Genomic DNA, 22,419 nt, shown 5'->3' on the forward strand with positions numbered 1-22,419 from the left:
TCAAATATTTTTCAAAATAGCCTCTTAAGCTTCCATACTTGCTAGAGAATGGAGCTGGATTGAATACGTGACGTCTGAGCCTCTCTTGTACGGCCTCAGACCAATACTTATCCAGAAAGGCTCTCTCAAACTGTTCATAATAGAGGCAACATTCCATCATGTCCATAGCCCATAGCAGAACATCACCTTATGTGTATCCAACAACAAATCTAATTTTCTGGGCTTCAGTACAGGTATGACGTGAAACATTTCGAAATGCTCTAATAAAGACTACAGGGTGTGTTATTTTCCCTTCCCAGGTAAATATCGGAAATTGTTGATGCCTAAGTAATCCTTCATGTGCAAGTAACGTTGACAAACATGCCGCCCTGTCAGTGACAGGTGTGTTTACGTTCGCTTGTGGGGTAGCAGATGGCAACTGCGCTTGCTCGACAGGTGCAAATGCCGGCAAGTGTTGTTGCATTCTGCAACCTTTGCTATTTTCCTTCGACAGGCTAGCACCATATTGTGGGTAACCAGTGAAGGTATCTAACTTCTCTAAAAGCAAAGGTTTGTTTTCTGTCATATGTTATTTTGGAATGTCAGTAGTTTTAGCAGCGCTGCCTCGTAACCTTTCTTCTGCTTCCTTTAAACCTGAATCTATTTTAGCTAGAAGATGGCTTTCTTTCTCGTTTAGAGCTTCTTCTATAGTACCTGCATAAATTTTGCACTCTGACAAGGGTGCTGCCCATATCCAGCATCTTGGCTTCAGCTTTTTCAGTTATTTCCTTTAAATCTGCACATAACTTACCTCTCTGTTTGTTTGGCAAGTTCTGACTCTAAGCTTAATTGATCTACTCTTAGGCTCAACTGGTGTATTTCCGTAGGTAGGTTTTTGCTTACATCTTGCAGCTTGCTGACTGTGTTCATCACATTTTTTTACCAATGCATCCAGTAGAGATTGTGTCTCCTGAATTTAAGAATATGCTTCACTAAGGTTTTGTAACTCACCTGCAAATTGTTCCTGTTTATAGTCTATGGACGTTTCTTTTTCTGGTAATGTGTTTATATTGTGGGATATGTCGGTAATTATTTCTTATTTTAGTTGTTTATCGAGCTCTGTGAATTTCCCGGATAATTTGTCAGATAATTCAGTGCATATAGTTTTGCTCACCTCACTGAACTGTTGTCTAATACTATTCTTGAAATCATTAAAAGCTTGATTTTGCTATGCAAACTGTTGTCATATATTTTCCTGATGTCTTGTAAACTGCTGTGTTGTTAGTTGCATGAGCTGTGTCAAATTGTGTGTCGCTACATTGCTTTTATGAACTGCTTTCTGTTCTTGTGTTCGAGATGTTGTGAGCAAATAATCGAAGGAATTTTTGCTGTGTAAAAATTTCTCCTGGTGAGACCTGAGAAATTCTCATCAAGCGTCATAAAAGTGATATCATGATTAGTTATATTACCAGTGTCATCATTTTTAATAGTAGGCCGCCAGCATGGTGGTTTTGGTGGTCATCGGCCAGTTCACGAGTTGGTGCGTTACTTTCAACTGTTGCCAAGCTCGGATTTCCGAAATCTTGGCATACTGCGTTTTGTAATGAGTTCTCAACAGTAGCCATTTCCTTTTACTCCATTGTGAACAGTGTTTAACAAAATTATGAAAAAAAGATTTTCAAACATGAAAATTTCTTTATATTGGTACTTTTCAATTAAATTAGATTTATGTGCATATTCATTAATTAACCTTATATGAAGTCTTCACGGGTTGTCAACCGAGTAGTGTCATCGTCTCATAGCAACGTTTCGATGGAATGCGTCTCTATCATCTTCAGGCGAAGTGTCGGGATACCGTTGGTCGTGGGCTGATATCTCTGCTGGACCGCTCTCCGCTTCCTGGTGCCGGCCAATCACGCGCCCGCGGATTCACCCGATACACGTAGAGTGGCTGGTGGTGGTGGTGGGGGGGGGGGGGGGGGGGGGGCGACGCGTATGCGGGGTTCGTGTCCCGGCGTCCGTTTTTGTCTGCTCCGTCCATGGCCCTTGGTGGAACGGAACATCTTCTCTGATTTTCCTGATAGCAGGCTCCCAGGCTGTGCTGAGATGGTAGCCACTGTTGCAGTTGATTAGGTTGTCGTGTAACCGCATTTCTATGGACTCTTTGATTACTGAGTCCCAAAATCCATTTGTACTGCATAAAATTTCGGCGGCAGAACACAAGGCACTACGGGCACTCAGGGAGGACCAGGACACAGTGGTGTTGGCAAGGGAACGCGACAGTGCTGCTTAAATCAGAAAACTATTGGCAAAAAATCGACTCCCTCCTGCAGGATCCTGTCTTCAAATGACTAGGGAAGGACCCCACCACAACAGTGACTCGCAAGACCGTTGAGATATTCAACAACTCGGGACTAGAGAAGAATATCATCAGGAAGCTGTACCCGAGGGCACCGGCACCACCACATCTCTATGGCCTTCTGAAGGTCCACAAAGAAGGCATCCCATTACGACCTATTTTGAACACTATTAACTCGCCGACATATGGTATTGCTAAGCTTTTATCACAGATGCTAAAACCCTTGGTGGATTACGGTCCACACCATGTGAAACACGGCTGAATTCGTGAAGGTACTACAGGGTATCCGGCTGGAAAATGAATGCCTACTAGTCAGCTTTGATGTCATCCTTATTCAGACGATTACGAATAGAAGACTCCCTGGCTTTACTTGAAGAACACTTTGAGGAGGATATCATCAAGCTCTTTCACCATGTGCTAACCACCACCTATTTCAAATGTGGTGGGAAGTTCTATGAACAGACAGATGGTGTAGCTATGGGCTCCCCCCTAGCACCAGGCATAGCCGACCTATACATGGAGCACTTCAAAAAGCTAGCACTGGAGACTGCTAAACACAAACCAAAAGCCTTTTGCAGGTATGTTGATGATACTTTTGTAGTTTGGCCACATGGCAGGGACAAACTGGTAGAGTTCCATCAACACCTCAATGGTATACATCGAAATATCAAATTTACCGTGGAGATAGAAGAGAACAGAAGCTTACTCTTTCGGGATATCGTGATCACAAGAAACATGGACAGCACGCTGGAAAACACACACTTACTAGTATCAACAGACTCTCAATATTCAATACATATATTCAGCATTTAAGTTTATGTACTTTTTTTCCACCTGCTCGCTCAAATTCTTCTTGTCTGCTTTGATCCTCTTGGTGCAGGATTCTCGACGCGGGGTGAAATGATGAACAGATGAGGTTATAAATGAACTTCCTCTAGCTAATAACACTTCTTTAATGTCCAGTTAGAATACACATTTTTGAACAATATTGACGCGGAGGAATTTGTAATACATCTTCCTGCTACCACTTATAGAGACAAACAGGTAGTATCGCTGGTACTAAATAACGTATTATTTTATATATATCTTATATTTATAAAAAGAAAAGAATGAGAGAAATAATAATAATAATAATAATAATAATAATAATGCGATTCATTACAGCTCATTCTTTAAGTGTGAGGCGATCAACCATCTTTATTGTTGAGTGTACCACCTCTCATGGCCACTGTCCGTACTATGTGGCATGAAAAATGACTATCGTATTTAATGTTCTGTGTGTTTGCACTATTACCAATATTATTCTATCAATATTAAAAACTTAGTAACCATTTCATAATACCTAGTTACTTTTGCTCACCTTGTATCACTATTCCACAGCTTTCAAACAGCTTTTTAGTGCAATACTTGCATTTAGCTGTATAGCTTGGTATTTTACTCCACTTTATATGTGTACAGCTGTTTCTCATTTTATGCCTACAGTGATGAGATGATAAATTATGACCATGTTGGTACATCTGTTCTGTCTCTTATTTATTCCATGTGATGATTTGTTATGCATAGCATATCTGTAGAAATACTTTGCATTATTTAGTTTCCTGATATGAGAAGCTCATTATCCTTGTCTAACAGGCTTCTTATGTTTTTATGGAAAAATCCAAACATTTTATCATTGTTAAACTGTGTTCGATCGAAGTTGCTGTTTCTAGTTTCTCGATTGAGTGTTGCACCTGTATCTGGCAGCTGTATATTACACAGAAATTTATCCTAAAATGGTCTAGTGAAAATATTGTGAGTCTCGGGAACTGGACAGACAGCACTTGTTACACAGAATCCTTCTAGAAGTTAGTTCTGCAAGGAACCTCTTATCAGAAACAAACTGGTGTAATTAGGACATGAAGAAATTTTCACCTTCAAGATATGGCTTGGAAGGACAGATAGTTGTGGGATAATGTTCCTTGATTACCGAATTTTGCACCAGTGCCCAGGATTAAATTTAACACCTTTCTTTTTTTTTTTTTAGTGCCTCATAGTGGGAGTATGTGTGATGCTGTTGTAGTAATCTGTATTTTTGCACGAAGATGTTCAGCTCAGCATCAAATTTTACTTAAGGGGATTTACATTAGTTAGCTGTATTAGGTTAGTTTAATTCTTTCTTCTTTCAACAATAGTGTAAACGCCACACTGCATTCTGTAACCAATTATCCTTAATCGGCATGGAGTGGGTGGGAGGGAAGTGGGGGAGGGGGCAGTTGAGTAGATTTGTGTGTGTTTGAATGCATGTCTGAGATTTAAGAAAAGAAATATGCCAGTTAAGAGAAACAACAAGAGATATTCATACCTGCTGTGCATAGATTTTTGACACAACCAACTTGCTCCCAAAGTATTTCAGCATCCACAATAAGTAAAACAGTTGGCAATGAAGGCATGCTGTTTGTGGTAAAGGATAAAAAGTGACACAGCTGCAACCTGAAATAAAATAGTGTTTATAGAATTGAGGGTACAAAGTATCAAAATATTTGTAAATGGTATAATACTGCATTTTAGTATGAAAAATATGAGCCTAAGTAACTTACTGAATATGGAGACATCATGATTGCCCCCAAGAGCTGCTGATAAAATTTCTTTAATTAACATCTAGTTTCAGTCCAGTGACCATAATCAGGTTCATAAAAGCATTTTCAACATCATATTAGGCAGAATAAAATCATTGGAATCAGATGATAAAATCCATGAATTCGTCACTGTTGCCACATAGTAATATAAACTACATCATCATTTGTATAGATTTATTCTATATTACTATGCGATAACAGTGACAAATTCATGAATTTTATTATCTGGCACCTATGGTTGTATATCACCTAATACGATGTAAATGCTTTTATGAACACCCAATGATGGTTCGTGGAGCAAAACTGGTTTGTAAAGAAATTTTATCAGCAGCTCTTGGAAGTAAACATGACATTCTTCAGATATTTATGAGCTGCAGACACCACATTCTGGGGTTGTTTATTTTATCACGTTATATTTTTCGGCGCTGAATCATCATCTGTTATGAAAATAATTAATTCAGTTGAGGAGAAGGATAAGAGGAGGAGACTATTTGTGTAATAGTGTACTGTGTAAGTCTCATTTTGAATACTTGACTTCTAGCTAATTTGGCCAGAACAACTTCTGACAATTTTGTTTATCAATTTTGCAGAATAAGACAATCTGGCTCAAGAACCTCTCAGAACCTCTAGGACGCTTGTTTGCAGATACTATGAGTCTCTCGAATAAACTATTTGATGTACATAGTTGTATTTCAAGAACAGACGTACAGGAAGAGTTGGAGTTGAGAAATATATATGAAAGAATGGAAAAACAATTTTTAAGACTGTCAAATCAAGATAATATTGTTCATACTGTGAGCAGATCAAGATCAACACCTCAAAGGAGTAAACACACCACTCCATGTCAAAACATGGGACTGTGGTACTGGAGGAAGACTGCTATTTTTGATGGTATGAGGATAGCTACATCTTTTTACCTGTCATTCATTGTATAGATATTAAGGTCATGTATGTCATTATAATTATAATACTTCTTACATGTTTTGTCATTTCATGGAAAATTATGTTTGTCTTGCTATTTATAATTGTGCACATATTTTAAAGATTTTCTGTATGTGGCCAAAAACGTCCACACGCACATTTCTGTTTATTCCTGAAACGTCGTCTCATAACTAATAGTGTTCTGGGACTTCCTCTCATTACTACAATACTACAGTTTGATTATCAGGGAAGACACTCTACTGTGTTCTTGTATAATGGAGATGGAATTTCTTCTTGACACACATTGCTCTGGTTCCACATACAGATGTTCAGTGGGGTTCTTTTCAGAGTTTCGCACAGCCCAGTCCAACATATTCACCTAATTTTCTTCAAATCACAAACTATATAAGTAAACATTTTTATTGGTTTCACTATTGAAGAAGAAGAAGAAGAAGAAGAAGAAGAAGAAGAAGAAGAAGAAGAAGGGGGGGGTGAGGGGGGGGGGGGGAGAGAGAGAGAGAGAGAGAGAGAGAGAGAGGGAGAGAGAGAGAGAGATAACTGTTTGAGATAACAGTTATCATCCACTTCGATATGCTTTCTTGGACTCCATGATCTTCATTGTTATAATGGGATAGACAGACACTTCAGCAAGCTAGTATAAAAAGTGTCAGAAAATCAGCTAAGTGCAAAGTCTGTGCAATTTGCACATTTGTATACACAAGGTGACTTACAGTTTTTCCTTTGTACAAATGAGACATGTAAGCCAAAGAAGTAGCTTCAAATCTATAGATATTAACATTTAATGTACACACTAATACGTTATTCTCCACTAATATCAAAACTTGTGTGAATGTCATGGTATATTCTGTATTTTAGAACACTAGTTTGTAACATAACATCACTGCTACTCTACATTTGTGCATTTTACAAATTTCATCGTTAGTATGCTCATTCAATTATTACATCTAATTTTAAGGTATTTTGTGTAAATAATAATGTATTTTTGAGAAATTTTAGAATCTTATGAGTGCATGCACATAATGTATTTTGTGGAAAACTGACATTTGTGAGCTACAGTTGTGTGTTCAACTGACTTTGGTAACTTTGTGATTTGGAAAATAATTTATCCTTAATTGCAATGTTGATAGTTACATAATTAGTGTGATTTTGCTTCTTTTCCCAGTTGTTGCCCAGTTTGTTCTGAGGAGATATTTAAAAGATGATGATTGTGACATAAATGTACTTCAGATGACTGCTGTGGTGTAATATTGTGTTCTGCACTTATTGTAACTATCATATTGTACACAGTTTTGTTTGCCCTTTCAACAGCAATTTATAATGTCTCCATTCATTGCAAATTTCCACTGTTTTACAGTTTGTTAGTGAGCATAATCCCATCAAAACAAAAAATTCGAGACTTAAGTTCCAAGAAGTTAAATTTTGTCTCAGCTTTTACTCTTATTATAACACAAAATCTTTTTGTTGGTGCTTAATTGCTTAACTTTGTAAGGAGAGCTTTTTATCCTCGTAGTGTAACTTACCCAGAAACTAAACTAAGCTTGTTGATTCACTTCTAAAGCCATTTGTTTACTATGGAGAAAAACATTACACCAGTTAAAATGCAGTCACTGGGTCTGCTGTTGGCAAGTGGGTGGAAATCGCCCTGACAGCTGTCAAACAACTGGAACCTGCTGCAAATGGTTGTGTATGTGAGATAAAAAGTTTTACATACCAGACAGATCGAAGGGACTTCAAGTACTCTCCTTTTCCATGCATATTCTCTCTTCTCCAGAAAATACAGGGCCTATCATTGCTTAAGAATTAAACTGTGCGTAGCAAGTCAGTGGTAGGTCTAGTTGCAGAGGCCAGGAGAAATAAGAGTATTATGCCCATCCAACTAACGAACAAATTTAAAGTTCTGTGTCCCACTGAAAATGAGTCAGTGAGACGTGTTTCACTTGTCATGCACCAGGAGAAGTAAGTGCAGAAGGGTAAGGGTCTGTTCATTGTCAGCAGTTCAGATGTATAATGAATAATGATGCCACATAGGAAATTAGCGGCAAGGGTGAGATATGCCTGGATGACTCGTTTATCATGTTAAAGAAGCTATTTTGGCAGCCATTGAGGAAACAGGATGTTATGAGTTGCAGATTGTAGCACATGTTAGAATGAACAATTCTTGTTGTCTGGGCTCAAAGGTCACACTTGAATCATATTGTGACCCCCACTCCATTTTCCTTATTCTGCGTGGAATGGAAGGCTTTAATAAGAGGTTTTTGTGACAAGCAGTGCTGCACCATACAGTTTCAGAACTGTAGCAACCTCCTTAATGGGTCAGAAGTGCATCACACATCCGAGGCTGAGAAGAGGCTGTTTGTGTGTTAAGCAACTCTCCATCCAGTTCAGATAACAATATCTGTAGGAAACCTTAAAGTATTAGTGTAAATTCCAAAGAAATGACCCCAGTAGATATAACTATAAAAAAGCTAGTGATTTAACTGCTGAAGCATTAGCGACAAAGTTCTAGATTTTGAAGCACTCCTGAACAGCAAAGGGGCTCACATATATTAGGTAAAGAAAACTGACCTTCCTTAGATTTTTTGGGACAAGCCTAAATGTACATTGAAAGGATAGGTTAATGGGAAAGGGAGGTGGTGTATTTGTCACAGTAGGCAAGAAACTGAACTCTGCTGAGACAGAAATTAAAGCTGCATGCAGGATTGAGTATAAAGATTCAGTGTAACAGATGGGTATTAATTTATATTGGGAACCAGCTGTTGGCAACTAGATCAACCCCCAGGGGGTTCATGATGACTCTTATGGGTATGGCCATGGTGAGTGTGGGTGCTGAGCCATTGAAGTACTCCACCTTTTCTGTACTGCAGTTGCTAGCCCCTAGTTTATTCCCCCACTCACTATAGTTTATTCCACTTTCCTGATGACAACCTGGCTTTCACGTAGGTTTTAGCTTGGCTTATTCTTGTGGCCCCTTAAATTAATTCCTACCATTCTCAACTTGGTCCCTTCCCAGGTTTGATGTCCATACTTTCCAAATTTGACTGAAGTGTGAATTGCGCAGGGAAAGGTAGAGAACAGAACAGTGAGGTCCATATCTAAAAAAGTTACTTTTATTTGCCATTATTAAACCTATCAGTGGTTCAGAAAGGTGTTCAGTACGAAGCAACAACAATCTTTGATTATTTGCCCAATCTCACAAAATGTCTGACAGGTAGTAAAACAGATTTTCAGTCTAACCTAAAATCATTTCTCCTGGACTACTCCTTCTGTTCCATGGATGAATTTCTATTGAAAAACTACTGACCAGTAAACAACATCAACATCAACAACACTAGTGTATACAATCAATAAAAGAATCATTCAAATGATCTATGGAACATGTAACTAATAAACATTGTACTTGTGTATCTGCCCAGGCATGACCATCCTGACAGCCACTTCTAGGTAAACTGCTCCCCACTCCCAAAACCTAACATAGTAGCCAGTGCATAATAGAGACATTGTCATGTGACCACTGACAGTGTGGGGACTGCACTTCCGGTTTCTGCACTGTAAACTGTCTAAGCATGCTAAGGAGTAGGTGCCCATTCCCACTGGAATACTAGGACTCAGGGTAACACTCACCATACCAGGTGGCTGAGTGGCACTTGGGCAGAATGTGCTGAGTTGGATTGGGTGACACCAGAGCAGACAGTGTGCCATAAAGTGATTCAAACTTGCTAAAGCTAGTAGTTGTGAGGCCCTGGCAGTACAACCCCCAAGTGTTTCCACCAGTTGCTATGCAGTGGGAGAAAGGACAAGGACATTGGCATAGAGAACTCTACTCAACACAGTAGCTAGTCTCTATTGGAATGGAGAGATAGATAGATAGATAGATAGATAGAGAGAGAGAGAGAGAGAGAGAGAGAGAGAGAGAGAGAGAGAGACCTATTTAATGACCAAACCTCAGTTCTTGGTGTTACACATTGAATACAAGTTTGAATAGCATTGCAAATGACACAGTGTGGTTCCTCCTGATCAGGACAGTAGATGCTTGTCAGACTTGAGCTGTACTTCTATAGGTGACAATCCAGAGTCTTTTACTCCTCGTATAAGTTTACACAAATCACAGAGCATTATCTTGGTAATTGAATAAAAAACTGCATGCCGGTCTCCAGGTGAGAGGCACAGTTTGCCCGCTGTATCCAGAAGGGGCCAAAGATAACAGAGTTGACACGGAAGTCTAATGTTGGAGGGGACAACACGTGCAGGAAAGGTGGAGGCCATGATCAGACCTTAGGTACCATCATATGTGCAATGCTTTGTTTGCTTCCATTTGGTTTGTACATCATCTTGATGTTCAATGAATTCACCTGTGGTAATTATGGATGTACCCAGCATATCACACCTTGTGTCCATACTAAAACTTGTGTCAGAAGTCTGGACCGACATGATCCTGCTTGTCAAAGTGCTCCGTTTTCAATAAGGAACAGTCAGTCCAAGAAAACAAACACTTTGGTCATTTACCATACTTTGATGTGAAAAAGAAAATTCTAACATCTTCATCACATGACCACTTTTGAAATGGCCTTGGAAAAATCTGGGTACCGATCCAGAAGACATTACCCCTCTTCACATGAGATGGAGTCGACCATTTTACCAAGTCTTCTCTCAGCAATGTCATGACTCTGATCCTGCATCATCACCTGGAGAAGCCTTTGTCTTGTTCAGTGTTACTCAGTAAAATTGACCACCCTTCAGGGAATTCATTTCCACAAACCATGCAGACTCATAGCCTGTGTGTGTGTGTGTGTGTGTGTGTGTGTGTTTCTGAAGAAGACCTTGTTGGCGGTGAAAGCTCACTTTCTAACAGTCTTTTTGTTTTATCTGTCTATGACTCAGCATCTGTGCTATATGGTGAATAGCAACTATGCTTTTCACGATATTGTTACATTTCCACCCTGGATTTTCTATTCTTTACTCACTAAATTTTGTGTTTCTTGTATGAACTTCATCTTCAGAACAGCTGTTTAAACAATTGTGTGTTTTGTTGGAATGGATAACCAGGAATACAGCTCCATCATTAAAACTATTTTTCTTGGATTGTTAACACAAAGCATTTCAATGTTGGTGGTGGTTAGTCGTATGAAGGATGTCCCAAAACTACAACCAATATGAAAATGTTAAGAGCAAGCATAGTTCATATTTGAACTATCTGTGATTAGAGAGCTGCGAAATAACTAATATTATATGTGAGGTAGCTGTGCAGCATACTGCTTATTTGCTGAATAGAACTGCTCACCAAATAGTAGAAAAATTTAGCAGGACTGTGGAAGTTTTGAGACAGTAACGTTCATTCCAGTGGCCAGGACAACTGAGCTTTTGTAACACTATGCACAATATGTAAGAAGCAAGGAAAATCCTTAGCAGTGAGGACATTGTCACAGCAAATTTAGGCTGATGTAGCACTCTGTAACAAAAAGACAGTCAAATTTTATTTGTAGCAGGGTCAACAGATATTAACGATATTACAATGCAAGACATGGTCTTAGTTCGAATCGAAAACAGTATTGTGGCAGAATCATGTGAACAATCTCAGTGCAGTGATCCACAGCGGTGGTCAGGAAGTTCTTGCTGGCAGTCATATGGGACAGTCATGTATTGCAGACAGTGCCCGGCTGGGTATACAAAGAATGCATCAGTGTATCTTCACACATTGCATTTTATATGAAAGATCAACAATGAGAAAGCTTTGTGTAATATGGTCAGCACATTTGTTGAATACTGACAAAAGGCAAATATGAAAACCAATTTCTCGCTTTGTTTAGACCATTTTTAAAAAAGAATCCCGCAGATTTTTTTATCAACGATGTGTGATGCAGGTCAGCTGTGAATCATTTGCTCTGTGCCAGAAATCAAGCAGCAGTGAAAACATTGAAAGATAATGACACTGCTCCAAAAAAGATGAAGTTGGATTTCATTTGTTGGAAATGTTAAAACTAGTGTTTTCTGATATGATAAAGGGATTGTTATTGGTGCATAGTTAAATCAAATTGTGAATACTTCACTAGACTTCAGGTTCTGCTTGATGAAAAACAATCGCAAAGAGAGCCTGGATTGCAAAGAAACAAAAATCAAGACCTGCATTTTGTAAAATTACTTTCTTCACTTTGGCACTGGAATTGTGGGTAGTTTTATCTGCAATATTAATTCCATTAGTTTCACTCTGAAAACCATACTCTTGACCATAGCCTGTAACTAAAAGTTCATCATACATAATGGTCTGCATTTATTATTCTCATGAAAGTTAATTTTCTCTTTTGTCAGTTTATTTTAAACTCCAAATAGCATGGCACTTGTTATTGAATGCCTACACACAGTACTAATCACATGTTCAGCATCCACGTTTTGGATTAAGCTAAGAACATACAATACATCATAGAAGATTCAGATCATTATTGTTACTATGTGGGACATTTATTCCAGTAATTATTTAGCGTATGGCTAATACAGACATATCATGAAATTAAATTACCTATACATATGTACATATTGACACACAAGAAACTTAAGTTTGTCTTTACAACTGAATATCCAGTCCTTCAATCCAGCGCACTGCATCTGGAGTTGCTAGCAGGAAGTCCTCTTTGGCGCCGTGATAGGCTCGAATCCTGCATTCACTGACAGTGTGGTGAACAGTCTGTTATGGAGCCCCGCAGTCACAAGCTGGATCAGGCAGCTTCTTCCACTTAAAGAGAGCATCCCTGCATCGCCCATGGCCGGTACAGATTCTGTTGAGAGTAGACCAGGTCTTGCGTGGTAAGTCAAATCCTTGGAAGTTTAGCACCTGAGAAGATGTTATGCAGATGCACATCTGTCACTGCTTCCCACCGACCTTTCCATTCTTAAAGAGGTTTGAAATTCTTAGCAACCATGTCAGCAGCATCGTACAGAGTTGGATGGTGTGATTTCAGTCTTTTGCGATTTAAAAGTGGCAGGTCGCTATGCATGGGTAGGTTTGAATTCCTGGAGATCTTGTGGAATTCTCTCATAAGGACAGTACATCTGCGTAAATCAGAAGGCATTATACCGGTTAACAGTGGAAGCCAATAAACTGGAGTAGATCTGATTGCGCCAGATATTATGCGCATTGTCATTTTCAGCTGGGTATCAACAAGCCTTGTATGATGACTGTTCATCCAAACAGGTGCACAATACTCAGCACTTGAGTACACCAAGCCCAGAGCTGAAGATCGCAGGGTGGTTGCTGAAGATCCCCAGGTAGTTCCGCATAGCTTATGGGGGATGTTGTTTAGAGTCCTCAGCTTTTGAGCTAAGTTAAGAAGGTGGTGTTTGAAGCATAGTGTACGATCCAGGATGACACCAAGATATTTTGGGTTCCTATTATGACGAAGAATTCTGCCTCTGAAACTTACTTCCAGTTTTACGTTCGCCAACTGGTTATTTAGATGGAAGCAGCACACTTCTATTTTACTCACACTGGGTTGGAGTCTCCAGATTTTGAAGTAATTATTTAATGCAGACAGGTCATTGGCTAGAATCTCTTCTGTTGTCTTCATTTCCTGGTGTTTTACGGCTAGAGCCAGGTCATCGGCATAGCAGTATTTTCTGGACGAAGTGTCAGGTAGATCAGATAGATATAGGTTGAACAGTAAGGGTGAGAGAGAAACTTGAGTTCATGGGTTACCACCAATTACCACATCAGCACTTTACTGTTCTATGTTTCTTAACCTAAGTGCCTGTTCACCTCGTAATTCCCTGGGTTCATGCCTTGAACTGCTCTTTAGCACTCTGACTTCTTAATTCTACCTCATCAACTCTATAACCCTATTTTAGCAGCCCCACACATTCCTTCCATGCCTGCACTTTCAGTACATACCCACTCTAAGAAAGTTCTGCCAATACTAAACTAATGGTGTCTCACATTGTCACTCATAATGCCCAAACTGAAAAATGGCATGTAACCACTTGGGAACATGAATGATCAATACCGCTTGCTCTGTCTGAAGAATATAGTAGAGTTAGACCAGCATTCTCGAAATATATGCACAAAGGTTCTCTGGCAATGTACCTGTCATATTCACTGTACTTGGCCCTCTGATTTCCACCATATTCATAGATAAAAGAAACAGCTGGAAAACTTCTGATGCTAATAAAGAGATGCTGGCAAAACTAAAAGTGTAATTTGCTTATCTAACAGAAACTTACATCAATTACAGAATCTACTCACTGGGAAAAATGTCCATTGCGTATTGACTCAAAAGGAAACTGTCGAATAATAAGAGTCAAGCTAAGAATTCACCTTGCCACCACGTAGTGCGGGAAGAGCACGAGTGGACTTGTGAGCAGATAAATCCTGATATTGTCTGAGCAGTTATTCTTAACATATGTACCAATATAGTTAGAACCAAGGATAAATATTATTATTGTCGTACACATTAATGAAAGTATCGTTGCTCATGTGTGGTAGTTGGGGGTGTTGTCTCTTTTTGAGGTGACACACAAAAGTGTGACTTCCATGTGAGACCATGACTGCGCAGGGTGTATGGGTAGCATCTTTGTGCATCATTTACAATATGTGATTTTATAGTGCATTTGAAATAAGTTGTGGCTTTTGACAGTTTCATATGGGGCAAGTGGAGGGAAGTGTGCCAGCAAGTGGTGATAACGCCATGCCTGTGTTTGGTCATGGCCATTCGCCGGCCGACAGGCAAACATCCTTTGGCGGTAAAGAAATGGCAGTACTGAACAGAGCAGTTACATCTATGAATCTTTTATACCTACTCATGACTGTAGAGGTCCCCAAATGAAGAAAAGTCCCTATCCTTATCCTCAAACCCAGAACTGGTACTTGAACCAACAGAAATGACTGTCTCTTCAGTCTGTCCTCCAGCAGTACTCCTGAATTACCTTCTTGGTATGACAGATGACTCCTATGGGAAACATTTGCAATGGCTTCTTTTGCCAGCATTTCAACCTCACTGGTGATACGTAACAGACCAGTTTGGGAGGCTTACTGCATTGGTTGATGCAACAACTCTTAGTTTATTTAGGTCATGTAATCACTCAGATTCCAATTAACGGTAAAATTATAAGATAAATACAGTGTTCACACCAGTCATCCATACCTTGTGAATGATACTAAATGTATTACTTAATTTTCTTCTGTTGGTCAAAATAGCTGAAATAACATCTGAATTGCTACTGTTAATCGATAAAACAAATATACGTAATGTAAGCCTTTAGTTCCCAAAGTAACTGAAATAATTCACGAAATAATGCTGTCTGAAATGCATGAACAAATTACCAAACAGAATTATTGCACTTAACAAATAAAGGATCCGATTGTATGGAAGTCAAAAACATGGTAAGAACTTACTGTACTCTTATCTGTACTGTACTCTTATCTTCATGTCATTAAGAAAACTAGGAAACCATCTTTTCTTTTTTTAACATATTTGACGTGAATTCCTGTAATAACATTGTAATAAGGCTGAATTGAATGTCCAAAACTGATGAGTGTTTAGAACTATAATGTAAGTGATTCAGTTCAATTGGGTGTAATTATTTTTAACAGTAATATTGAAAATTTACAATACCAATTAGGAAACATTGTTCAGAGGGATAAGTGAGAGAGCCAGCTCACTGGGAGTCATTGTTGACCAGAGGTTTTGTGTTGCACCATCTGTGTCACTGTGTGCAATAAATTGCAATGAGATGAATTAAGGTATACCTATTCCTTGTTTCACATTACACGCTGTTTGAACGTGAAATGTGAATCCAGTTCACAACAAGAACTCTAGGACAACAAGCAGATCTCAAGATAAGTATTTAGAGTTACACCATCCATACAGACTGTTTATATTCCACTGATATTCTGTTAGCAATAACTTTACTTATATACATTTTAATTTCTAGAAGAATATGTTATGTCTCAAAGGGATTGGAATATTTGTCACCTTCAATGAACAGAAACGCAACACTGAGTGTAAACTTCTTGTTGTTTTGTGCCACATTGCCATTCACCCAGACCCATATATTCTCAATTGGATTTAAATGAGCATGATGTGAAGGAAGCCTGGTTACACACTGCCCTATGCCATTAGCCAGTTTGTTCACATGGTAGTATAAAGTTTTTGGCTTGTACTGTGCTACAAGTTCCATTAACTCCACCGTATTCATGCTAGATGCAACTTTATATGGTACCCGAAGTAAAATATACACTTACCTCCACTGCACTGTTACAGTTTTATTCATCACAATAGGACGGTATGACACTTTTCTGTTACTGTTGTTGAATTTGGAGGACTATTTTGCAGCAGAGTATTCGAAAACCACTTCATGAAAACTCTGGCATTCAGTTATTCATGATAGGTGCTTTGCTGCCTGGAATGGAACAGCAATAAAAAGTTTTGAATGAAACAGCAAGCAGAGCCAGTGTGAAGGATGATTATCCTGCCACCCCTGCCTCACAGTGCTGTTTTTGTTCCTTGTGCTGTGCAGTCTGTCCACTCCTTTGTCAACATGTCACATGTGTTAATCACAAGTCAAACAATGTCTTTGAATGCGCTCCTCATGGCAAACAGATATCAACCTCTCCAGACCAGTATGTCACTCCTCTCGATGATAAATGTCTGACAGGAAATCATCTTTTGCCATAAACCAATCTCTTGAAGACAGTTTTGATGTGATAACCAATTCCCCTTGAACAGCTCTGTTTCAGTACGTTGAAAAGCAGTTTATTTAAAGTGGGGTACTCCTTGCATTGATAATAGGCATACAGATGCATCTATCTTGGTTACCCATCTGTCGTAACTTCTTTTTTTGCCCAGGGTTTCTACTAAAGAACAAGTTAATGTTGCTTAATCATTTCCTTCTCCTTCCCAGCTCTTAGTACTATAGATCGATGAATGCTAAGTGCAATAGCTGTTCTGTCCACCACTATTGCAACATCTAAAATTGGACTGCCAGTATTGCACTCAATTTCAAAATAACTGTGCACAGAAAACACAAATTTATGACCTTGTGGACAGATTGAAATTCCCCTTCCAAAGCTCAATACCTTTGCAGCTGGTGAATGTTTTCTTGGAGACCTCTTCTGTTGTGAATCTCTTGTAAAGACAGGCTGCACTGTTTTTATTAATGCAATGCCAACATAAAACACTTAATCAATACACCTGATTGCAGAACATTTCAACACCAAAAAATACCACTTCACATGAGAACTGCTGAACATTCACACATCTTTTGCGTGGCAGCAGGGGTTCTTTTCCAACTGAACTGTTGGCTGCGTGGTGGGAAAGCCGGCTTGCCGTTGGTGTCACATCCATTCTGGTGAGCCAAATGTCAAAAGTTGCAACTAATTTTAAGCACACTATATCTTCAGTTATATAATGCGTCTTCTTGCAAAGCAGTTGGTCAAAATCTGGAAGAAAACAGTACTTGAAGATGTGCTAGATTTTTACAGAATACATGTGGGATTCTGTGTGGTCCTTTCAAAAATCCTGTAAGGTTTACATTTTCTCTTATGTCAGTGTGTGCAGATGAAAATAAAGGTGTGAAATTATAGGTGCACAGGGGGCCTTGTAAAGTCAGCTAGGATATGGGCACCTGAACGGATTTTTTAAAATGAAAGAGTTGGTTAAAAGATAGTAAACTCACTATATTCCATATATGGGATACACCTACGTTGGTTTGTTGATGCCATTAGCCTGTCACAACATCAATTTAAGTGTCGGGACAAAGTCTGAAAAAGTTGAAAGCTGGTGCTAGAGAACGTCCAGCAGTTAAAATGTGGTTTACCTCCCATGCTCCCAATTAGCTACCTACAATGAAGTGTAGTAGGCCTGTTTGCAGGACAAACAACCTTTGCTGAAGTGACAGTCCAACTTGGCATGCAGGCCACAATGAATTGTATTTGCACATTACAGAAGAATATTAAAATGCAAAATGATAAATAAAATAAAAAATTTCAAACACCAATCAGACTGGCTAGGCAACCTGCACAAAAGCAGCTTATTATTATGTAGAATTAGTTGAAATACTGATATTGCTGTCTGGAGTGGTCCATTGCTTGAAAGCAAGTTGCAGTAATTTTTTTTTATCTATACTGCCTACAAGTAGCTGGATTTATATCGGGTGTTTCTCTCCCAATCGCTGTGTTTCCAGGAAAACTTGTTTCAATATGTATCTACTTATTGAAAGACTGCTAGTCACTGACTAAATAGTATTTGAATTAGTGGCTTTATTTCACTTAAAGAACTAATGTGTATTTATATATTTCAGGCACCAAGTTACTTGCTCTTTTGTAATTTGTTGTAGCTTACAGTTGTGTATTTTTGTGTTGCAGGTCTTAATAAAAAACTACACTTGGTTTACAAAGATGAGAAACAGTGGCAGAAACTTCAAGAAAATCTTCAGTTAATAGAGAGGCTACAATTTCAAATAGATGTATTTGATCTGATTTTATCAGAAATGATACCACGGATTTTGTCGATGGATCCCAACACAAAGAATTTTCAAATGATGCTGAAAGTTGTATGGGCAGTGACAGATTTTACAAGACTTCCTGTTCCAGTATTCATAATTCCTTGAAACAGTAGCCTCGTGATAATTAGCTAAGCAGTAATTAACACTAAATAATCAATTAAAATCATTCTACAAAATTTATTAACATACAAATATTTACATTAACTCTATTTAATACAATAATTCCATTAATTGTCCTTTAATTTTAATAAATCATTTTAATGAATATAGACAAAACAAAAGTACGGAATCTGCTATTAATCCTACATGAAACAACACAGACATCTACAGGTAAAATATAAAATAAGAAGCCATCAGTCTCTATATGCAGATCACTATTCCATGAATTGAGCCAGGACTCGCACAGCTGCACTCATTGCTTGGCTACCATCGTGCGATGCTGACAACACAGCACGAGCAATGCTGTAACATGTTTCTAAGATGAGATTTTGCTGAACAGTAAAGAATATCTGGAGACAAGGTTATTTAAATTATAAAAGAAAAAGCACTACAACATAGTTTTATAAATAAGTGTACAAGCAGTTAAATACTGTAGTATAATTCAGTTTTCAGTTACAGATTTGTGGCATGAGCAGTTTCATTAGAATTTAAAAGCAAATTAATGTAAGCTGCAGTACAAAGATAGATCACTGTTGAATTGCAATTTTCCAGGCGGAAAGCTAAACTAAACACACACACACAAATCTTAAGTAAAAATATTGTGGTCTACAGGCTGTTACACCTCACATTCTTTATTATGAAACAATAGAGACTGGATAGGTAACCACTTATCTGTAACTCATTGATGTGAAGTGCATACAAGCATGTAACAGCACTGACACTCCACTTGCATTTGAAATACCACTTTAAGGTACACTGTATGCAGCTGTGGACCTGTGGCAAATGGACAGCACACATTTTGCTGTGGAAAACACCTCAGGCCCCAAGAAAGTAACAGTATATAAAATGTCATTCCTCGTGGCCACCACCTGTTTTGTGTACATGTGGTAGGCTTTTTTTTGGGGGGGGGGGGGGGGTATGAAAGGACTGTTAAGTCATTCACAGCTCTCTGACTGTGTACCTGCTTTTCAGGTTAATTTGATTTCACTGTAACATGTGAAGATTAAGTAGATTTTGCACAGGAAGTAGGAGGAGGGGGGCAGAGAGAGAGAGAGGAGTTGCTGTGACTGTTCAACAATTTCATTTCTCAAATTACAATAGATTGTCATAACAAAAAATGAAATTTTGGTTTCCTCAAGAAACAAATGATCTTTCATGCAGCTGTTAAAAATGGTCAGTGCACCATCACACTACCATCTGGCTGTTTTGAATTTGAAGCTTAACATTTATATTGTTCTTCAGCAAGTCTACAATATCATTGTATACAGGTGCTTGAGCAATACCAAGTGGTTCACCATTATATACATAGTCTAAAATCAAGTCAATGCATATCATGCTGTTATCTTATTAGTCAAAGCCATCTTCAATGAAGTATGTCATCTGTCTTCATCTGTACTGATTACAGTGCAGATTTTTTCTGGGTGCTCAAATGATATAGCAGAGCGAGCATGTTTTTAAACCACTGACAGTCATGTGGCAGCAGCAGAGCTAATGCCATGTGCCTGGCCTACAGGCGTTATCAAGCAGTGATATATGTATATAAAAACAAAGATGATGTGACTTACCAAACGAAAGCGCTGGCAGGTTGAGAGACACACAAACATACACACAAAATTCAAGCTTTTGCAACCAACGGCTGCTTCATCAGGAAAGAGGGAAGGAGAGGGAAAGACGAAAGGATGTGGGTTTTGAGGGAGAGGGTAAGGAGTCATTCCAATCCCAGGAGCGGAAAGACTTACCTTAGGGGGGAAAAAGGACAGGTATACAATCTCTCTCGCGCGCGCCCACACACCCACACACACACACACACACACACACACACACACACACACACACACACACACAAAGATGATGTAACTTACCAAACGAAAGCGGAAAGCGTTGGTATGTCGATAGACACACAAACAAACACACAAAATTCAAGCTTTCACAACCAACGGTTGCTTCATCAGGAAAGAGGGAAGGAGAGGGAAAGAAGAAAGGATGTGGGTTTTGAGGGAGAGGGTAAGGAGTCATTCCAATCCCGGGAGCGGAAAGACTTACCTTAGGGGGAAAAAGGACAGGTATACACTTGCGCGCGCGTGCATCCGCACATATACAGACACAAGCAGACATATATAAAGGCAAAGAGTAGGCAGAGATGTCAGTCGAGGCAGAAGTACAGAGGCAAAGATGTTGAATGACAGGTGAGGTATGAGCGGCGGCAACTTGAAATTAGCGGAGGTTGAAGCCTGGTGGGTAATGGGAAGAGAGGATATATTGAAGGGCAAGTTCCCATCTCCAGAGTTCTGATAGGTTGGTGTTAGTGGGAAGTATCCAGATAACCCGGACGGTGTAACACTGTGCCAAGATGTGCTGGCCGTGCACCAAGGCATGTTTAGCCACAGGGTGATCCTCATTACTAACAAACACTGTCTGCCTGTGTCCATTCATGCAAATGGACAGTTTGTTGCTGGTCATTCCCACATAGAAAGCTTCACAGTGTAGGCAGGTCAGTTGGTAAATCACGTGGGTGCTTTCACACGTGGCTCTGCCTTTGATTGTGTACAACTTCCGGGTTATAGGACTACAGTAGGTGGTGGTGGGAGGGTGCATGGGACAGGTTTTACACCGGGGGAGGTTACAAGGGTAGGAGCCAGAGGGTAGGGAAGGTGGTTTGGGGATTTCATAGGGACGAACCAAGAGGTTACGAAGGTTAGGTGGACGGCGGAAAGACACTCTTGGTGGAGTGGGGAGGATTTCATGAAGGATGCATCTCATTTCAGGGCAGGATTTGAGGAAGTCGTATCCCTGCTGGAGAGCCACAGAGTCTGATCCAGTCCCGAAAAGTATCCTGTCACAAGTGGGGCACTTTTGGGGTTCTTCTGTGGGAGGTTCTGGGTTTGAGAGGATGAGGAAGTCGCTCTGGTTATTTGCTTCTGTACCAGGTTGGGAGGGTGGTTGCGGAATGCGAAAGCTGTTTTCAGGTTGTTGGTGTAAGGCTGCGTTCACACTGCCGGCCGGGCCGGGCCGGGCCGGGCTGACGCGTACTGGCTCGGCTCGTGCCTAGCCAGCTTAGGCCAACATGTAGTGCATTCACATTGCGCGCCGAGCCGAGCCGGGACAGCGAAATGGGGGAAAATCCACTTCTCCGATTTTCATGTTTTAAAAATTCTTAGCGGTATATAAGACTTCGCCACATCATTTTATGAACTTATTTTTTCCTTAAAAGCGTTACTTACGTCGTGAACAAAGAAAAAGGTTACTTTTCGTTTCGCGTGATTTCTTAGTTTCGTAACGCTTCCCAACCGATTTTGAAGAAAGTATGCGGCTAAAGAATCTGATTTTTGTACACGTGGTAGTGCAACATCTTAGCTTCGTATTGAATCATTTATCTTTCCATATTTCTTAACAGTCATTGTGAAATGATGCTATTTGTCAACGTTGTGCACTTGATTTACAAATCCTGTAGTGAAAAAGTTATGTAGCGGGTAGCTTACTGTTAGATCCGTTTTAGACCATACATTGTTGGGAATGAAATGTAGCTAAAAGTACCAAAAAGTTTTTGAAATGATAATGATACTGATATCTGTCTCTGGTCTCAAGTAATGCGAGCTATTCAGTGGCGTCAGTGCCGCGTCCGCAAGCCACGGAGTTCGCGCGGTTACAGCTTGGTTTAGTGTAGTCATATAATGCAGGACAGAAAAAAACTAATTACTAGTGATCAGCGCAGACCTAGTGTCGATCCCTCGTATTATTTTAATGGTCTCATTCTCTAGATAAATCCAAATGTATAAGAATTTTTCCCTCGGCTACTGGACAATCATCTGCTATGGTTTTATAGTTGGCCACACGTTGCATCACAAAAGACAAACAATTATTTGTCATCAACATCCTACA

General features: G+C 39.4%; 2 protein-coding genes across 3 annotated transcripts in view; one reads left to right on the forward strand and one right to left on the reverse strand.

Moving 5' to 3' along the window:
- The window catches only part of LOC126475379 (uncharacterized), a 97,664-nt gene extending 79,057 nt beyond the window's left edge, over positions 1 to 18,607 (forward strand). Inside the window, exons 3-4 of the mRNA XM_050103203.1 lie at positions 5,544 to 5,844; positions 18,242 to 18,607. Of these exons, the coding sequence (XP_049959160.1) occupies positions 5,544 to 5,844; positions 18,242 to 18,486 (546 nt within the window). The 3' untranslated portion in view covers positions 18,487 to 18,607. The remainder of the gene's footprint in view (positions 1 to 5,543; positions 5,845 to 18,241) is intronic.
- Positions 18,544 to 22,419, reverse strand: part of LOC126475376 (AP-5 complex subunit zeta-1-like) — a 159,521-nt gene continuing 155,645 nt past the window's right edge. For both annotated transcript variants that reach the window (XM_050103199.1, XM_050103200.1), the window contains one exon: positions 18,544 to 18,843. In XM_050103199.1, the coding sequence (XP_049959156.1) occupies positions 18,756 to 18,843 (88 nt within the window). In that variant the 3' untranslated portion in view covers positions 18,544 to 18,755. The remainder of the gene's footprint in view (positions 18,844 to 22,419) is intronic.

This window comes from Schistocerca serialis, chromosome 4, assembly GCF_023864345.2.
Source record: "Schistocerca serialis cubense isolate TAMUIC-IGC-003099 chromosome 4, iqSchSeri2.2, whole genome shotgun sequence".
NCBI lineage: Eukaryota > Metazoa > Arthropoda > Insecta > Orthoptera > Acrididae > Schistocerca > Schistocerca serialis.